Source organism: Hermetia illucens, chromosome 4, assembly GCF_905115235.1.
Source record: "Hermetia illucens chromosome 4, iHerIll2.2.curated.20191125, whole genome shotgun sequence".
NCBI lineage: Eukaryota > Metazoa > Arthropoda > Insecta > Diptera > Stratiomyidae > Hermetia > Hermetia illucens.
This window is the reverse complement of record NC_051852.1, coordinates 76,790,415-76,796,626: the sequence shown is the minus strand read 5'-3', so window position 1 is coordinate 76,796,626 and position 6,212 is coordinate 76,790,415. Positions and strand designations below refer to the sequence as shown.

The 6,212-nt window shown below is 44.6% G+C and overlaps 1 protein-coding gene across 2 annotated transcripts; it reads right to left on the bottom strand.

The window, feature by feature from the left end:
• Window positions 1–1,997: 1,997 nt before the first annotated feature.
• Window positions 1,998–3,899, bottom strand: LOC119656094 (ankyrin repeat, SAM and basic leucine zipper domain-containing protein 1). Of its 2 annotated transcripts, XR_005249993.1 has the most exons (6): window positions 3,762–3,899; window positions 2,822–3,702; window positions 2,703–2,765; window positions 2,448–2,643; window positions 2,125–2,388; window positions 2,012–2,066 (listed from the first exon to the last, which is right to left on the bottom strand). XR_005249993.1 is itself a non-coding variant. In XM_038062404.1 (5 exons), exons 1-5 carry the CDS (start codon window positions 3,828–3,830, stop codon window positions 2,233–2,235), a joined length of 1,365 nt encoding a protein of 454 aa, XP_037918332.1. In that variant the 5' UTR covers window positions 3,831–3,899; the 3' UTR covers window positions 1,998–2,232. The 2 variants fall into 2 exon arrangements, 1 of the variants encoding a protein (XP_037918332.1); XM_038062404.1 differs by having other exon boundaries at window positions 1,998–2,388.
• Window positions 3,900–6,212: the final 2,313 nt, after the last annotated feature.

Sequence of the window (6,212 nt, the reverse complement as noted above, 5' to 3'; positions counted from 1 at the left end):
GACTGATCGGTCGGAAACTTTTTACGTCTGTGTAGATGGGTTTCCTTATTATTTTGGCCTTAAAGCCACGAAGGAACACTCCTCTCACAATCGTGAGTGTTATGCGAAAAGTGCCCATTGGACAGTTTGTAGTCAAACGAGGACTCACTGATACGTGGTTGCCTCACTGAGCAAACTTGACCTTATTGTGCTATAAAGGCCTATGACACGGTCAACCTCCTAACCCCCATGGGAGATCTGAACAGGGCTAGATCCCGCTTCTCTGCTCTTTTCCCAGCAGTCATGGTTTTAGAAGTTGCTGGCATCTAAACGACGTACCACTGCGATAAATTGGCTTCTGGGAGCGGCCATTAGTATCTTCTTTACTAACCAACACCGAAGAAAGAGAGAATTTACCTGCCATTGTTTATATTATACTACTAATAGTGGATAAGGTTCTAGTTAACTACGTTAAAACTAACGTTCTTACGCGTCAACATGTTTACCGGGTAGGTCGGCCAACCAACACTCATCATCATCAATGGCGCAACAACCGGTATCCGGTCTAGGCCTGCCTTAATATGGAACTCCAGACATCCCGGTTTTGCGCCGAGGTCCACCAATTCGATTCCCTAAAAGCTGTCTGGCGTCCTGGTCTACGCCATCGCTCCATCTTAGGCAGGGTCTGCCTCGTCTTCTTTTTCTATCATAGATATTGCCCTCATAGACTTTATAGCCCACCGTAACCTATTGAGTCGGATTTTATCCACAACCGGACGGTCATGGTATCGCTCATAGATTTCGTCATTGTGTAGGCTACGGAATCGTCCATCCTCATGTAGGGGGCCTGCTCTGCATCATCTGACGGATGTAATACGTGATGCTATAGAAACAAGGAAATAGCACTGTTCGCTTTTGGATGTCGGCAAAAAGAAGTAATAACTGGTACTAATTCTATTACTCAAGGTTATCCACAGAGTGGATTACTATCACTTCTAATGTGGAGTATGGTAGTTAACGAACTCCTAGGAAAGCCGAGAAACACAGGAATAAAGACCCAGGGTTACGCCGACGGCTTTTGATTAATCCAAACTGGGTTGAGAATGATTGGTAACTGGTGTGGGAGGGCAAGGCTGCGCCTCAATCCAGTCAAGGACACCATAGTAGCATTCACTAGAAAGCGCAGTTTTGATCACTTGAGAGTCATTAGACTCCATAACATGGAAGTTGAATGAGAAACAGAGGTCAAATATTTGGGAATTACACTAGACCAAGTACTCTGGAAAACACATGTTGGGAACATATGTCAGGAAGCTACAAGAGCTTCTATGATTTTTAGGTCCATGACTCATTTGAAGATACGAAATAAACAGTTTTTGCTGTTTAACCTAAATTTGATAAATAACCTGGATGAAGTGGCGTTCCACAACTGGTGTCCTTTGTGATCGACGTATCAACGAACGTCTCAAATCTAAAATTTACCGCAATGTTGTCCATCCAGTCGCTCTCTATGGTTCTGAGTGTTGGCCGACCATAAAAGACAATGAACGGCGTCTCGCGGTAATGGAGACGAAGATGCTACGTTGGACTAGTGGCGTCACACGTTTAGATCACATCCGAAATGAGGATATCCGCGATCGTTATGGGGTTGCACCGATCGTGGAAAAGTTGCGAGAGAGGCGTCTTCGATGGTATGGTCACGCAATTCGTACCATCGAGAATTCACTTGCAAAGATTGGTCTGAACATCGAAGTCGATGGTAAACGACCAAAAGGCAGACCTAAGCAACGGTGGCTTGATACGCTGGATGGGGATTTGAAAGCCTCGAGATTGCACCCAGATCAGGCATTCGATAGAGCCAAATGGCGAAGCCGATCACGACGAGCCGACCCCGCTTGTGAACGGGACAAAGGCTGAAGAAAAAGAAGAAGAACCTAAATTTGATAAATGCGACTATATCAACACCAACATTTAGACCTGAGACAATAACAAATTAAATGGTTTACGGCAGCCTAACTGAAACATTGGTTGGTTATTGTTAATATGAAAGGATATTCATAAGCCGGTGAACACGACTTATTGCCACCCTAAATTGAAATCCGTTCTCAGTATCAATAAAGCTTGTATTTAAGATTGATATAAAACCTTTTCACTTTTCAAAAATCGATGTAGATCACAAAGTGGTTGAAATGGCCTCAGTGCTATCCTCATTTTGAGTGCTGTGCAGCGTGGACTTTTGAAAAGTGGAGCATCTTAGAGAAACCTTTTCCATTTCAAGATAGCTACAATGGCAACTCCAATGGCCAGCGAATAATTGAAATAGCGGTGCAGCATGGCCTTCTTTTCTGCTTTTATTGTCTCGTCGTAATTTATATAGAGCGGAGGCCGTTCCGGGCTGAATGAATGCAACTGAAAATTGAGGTTTATTTAGAATTACTTGTGTTAGGTGTACGTGACTTGCTATGTACATATTTTGTCGCCTCTTGTAGTTTTCGAATGGATTTCTTATATTTCACGACCGTCTCCTTGCACTCCTTGATTGTCGTTGACGATATTGGCCCAAGCTTGTTGGTCTCAATGTTTTGCTGTATGTATTCGAGCGACGAACTGATGATCACTACGTTTTTCAGGTGGTTCGAGATTATCATGAGGATGTCGTAGAATCTGCAAGTGAACGTAAACATGAAATGGTCGTGATTGGCAAAGCACTTAGGAGTACATACGAGTCTCGATCCTTGCGCTTCACTCGAGCTATTGACTGCGTGGACCAGTGCTCCAGATGATATCTGAAAGGCGACATAGAAATTACACCCTTTGGTACGACACGACACAAAACTCGTACCTCAGCAACGCTAATAGAATTTGCTTACGATGGAGGGGCAAGGAAATATCAATTTTGCTCAGTTTGTCGTCCGTCATGGTCAAGAATTGATTTAGATTTATTTTATGTTTTGCGAAGTTCTCCAAGAACCGCTGCAGGCGCGCGTTACGCAGAATCGAGTCAATGTCAGGGAAATATGCGGGGACGTCTGTTTTTAGGAACAAACATGGAATGTGGTCACTTAACGAACTGTACGAGAGGTAATTCGTAGGAACCGTATATTGGTGCTCTTCAGCCGGGAGAATATCAAGAATGTCGTAGAATCCATGAAACTGCGCGACTTGCCGTGGCGCGTAGCCTTTTCGGTTAGCCACGTTTACATCTGCTCCAGCTTTCACAAGGATGCTAACCACTTCTGGCTGATTGTTTTCGATGGCGTGGAACAAAGCAGTCCAGCCTTGGTTGTCGGTTGCCTCCAAGAACGCTGCTTGAATGAGGAATGCAACCACTTCCAAGTGGCCATGAATGCAAGCGAACATGAAGGGTGTCACGCCGTGCTTGTTGGAAACGTTCACGACCGCTCCTTTGTCGACTAGCATCTTTACGATATCCTCTACGACGGGTCCATCGGCGCCGCTTGAGCAGGCGCTCATCAGAGGGGTGATGGACTCTACCTGCCGGTTGGGATCCGCTCCGTTCTCAAGAAGGCATTTCACGATTTCCACGTGACCGTGCTGGCAGGCATGGTGCAGAAGAGTGTTTCCGCCACGCAGTGGTCGATCGATGTCTGCAGACGGCTGGCGCAAATGAGCCTTTATGATTTCAATATCGCCGTTGGTCACAGCATCGTAAAGGTTTTGATCACTGTCAACCCTCCAGACAGGGCGAGTAGGTTTTATGTCCTGCGAAGGAATTGTTTTCATTCAAAAACGATCGGAGGACAGCAAAGATGTGCACTTACATCATCCCCAAAATAAAAGCCGTCATAACCGTCGTCCGAGTCGGAATCTGGGGGCCGGTATTTATACATCTTAACGACAACTCAAATTGAAGCCGGCAAATTTGCACTACAATGCTGCCTAACTGTTTACGAATTGAGACGCATAACATATGATTGTCAGATTGCTATCAAGTGCCTCTTCTTGCGGGATTCTGTATTATCATACATACATATTCGAAATGATTGTGCTAGTTCAGCTGGAATCTCTAGTACGGTTATTTTGAATTTGAAAGGCTAGTCAAAATCAAGTTTTTTTCACCTCATTTCAACCTTATCTTCAGCCAGGGAGGTTTTAGTAAATTCGTTGCTTGTTGTCATTTTATTTGTGCATTCACTGTTGGGTCACGGTGAATATGATCCTCAATATGTCATTTATGGGTAACTTTCAGCCAGCTAAGTATACTCCCGAGTTTTCCAGTAACTAATATCACCATTAATTGATTCAGCCATGTTCGATTAAAAAATCATAAGTCGCCAGGAGCCGATGGAATTACAGCCGAATTGGTTAAATATGGAGGCGGCCAGTTACACCAAGTGGTTCATCAACTTGTGCTCAAAGTATGGGACAGCGAATCAATGCCTGACGATTGGCAACAAGGCATTATCTGTCTCATACATAAAAAGGGAGATATCACACAGTGCAGCAATTATAGAGATATCACGTTGCTGAGTACCATCTATAAGATATTCTCCACTATCTTGCTAGGCTGGGCAGCCCCATACGCCCAGAACATCATTGGCCCATACCAAAGAGACAAGATCAGCAACAGATCAGATTTTCTCTCAACGGCAAGCGATGGAAAAACTGTTGGAATATGGACAACAGTTGCACCATCTGTTCATCGTTTTTAAAGCCGCCTATGATAGCATAGCCACGGTAAAACTGTACACGGCCATGAGGGAATTCGGTATCCCAAAGAAATTGATAAGACTGACTATGCTGACCCTGACCAATGTGCGAGGCTCTCAAGACCATTCGACATCAACAACGGTCTACGACAAGGGGATGCCCTATCATGCGTTCTCTTTAACCTGGCCCTCGAGAAAGTGATCCGTGATGCTGAGGTAAATGCAAGAGGTACGATCCTCTTTAAGTCCACCCAACTACTGGTCTATGCTGACGATATCGTACAAACTACCTATTTCAGCTTACAAAGACTGTTTCGCTCGAAACGTCACTTAATCCGTATGGATGAGGATGATCCCACTCAGAAAGTCTATAAGGGCAATATCTATGGTAGAAGAAGAAGACGAGACAGACCCTGCCTAAGATGGAGCGATGGTGTAGGTCAGGACGCCAGACAGCTTTTAGGGATATCGAATTGGTGGACCTCGGCGCAAAACCGGGATGTCTGGAGTTCTTTATTAAGACAGGTCTAGACCGGATACCGGTTGTTGCGCCGTTGATGATGATGATGATGTTCGATTAAATTAGTTAAAATTACGAGGGAGCAACTAGTTTTTAATCTTGCAACTAATAAATAATGAGGTCAGTTATGTTTGTGCATTCGCCGACATTTGGTCTGAAGAAAAGAAGTCGGAGTCACAGCCTAATTAATAACATCACAGTTCTCTAGCCGGCACTCTTTCGATATTGATTGCATGAAATACAAATTGATTTTGGTTTGAAACCCCCTAAAATAGTTGCAATTGTTACAGACAACGCGAACTTCGTGAAGGCCTTCAGGAAGGTCCGAGTGCATCAGAATTCAGAGTGGATGAGGATGTGGTTGAACTGCAAGAGCAAATTAATTTTCACACATTTGCCGATGCCAAGGGACGTCCTCCGCCACAACACCTTTGGTGCTGTTCGCGCACATTCAATTTGTGTGTGGTCATTGACGCGCATCCGCAAATGGAGCATGTGCCTGCACTCTTTCAAATGGATTATAGTGCAATGACATAATGCAAGATGTTGTAAACTTTGTCCTTGCTACTTAAATCGGCAGAAATCATTCTAGAGATTGTAGGGCACACGCTACTTACACCAGGAATTCAATGGAATTCTTCATTTGATTTGATGAAGCGAATCTGGGAAATTTGCAACAAATGTGCCGCCAATTGGAAGTGAAACAAAATGTTGAATTTGTATGCATAGAGGACTTCATTTATTGTTCGGCTCTTTTGGCTGAGTTACTTGTATTCTTTACGGTCGGATCAAAGATGGCCCATGGAGTCGGCGCGGGGGTTTTCTCGAATACACACGGTGTATCCAAGTCGTATGGTCTCCCAGGTTTCGCCAGTGTATTCCAGGCGGAAGTACTGGCGATATTGGAAGTCTGTCGATGGCTGGAGGGTGATTCGAGCCCCAAGCGTAACATAGCCATTCTGACCGACAGCCAAGCGGCCATCAAGGTTTTGTATTCAACGACGACATCTTCCCGGTTGGTGGGGCAGTGCAGAGACACGCTC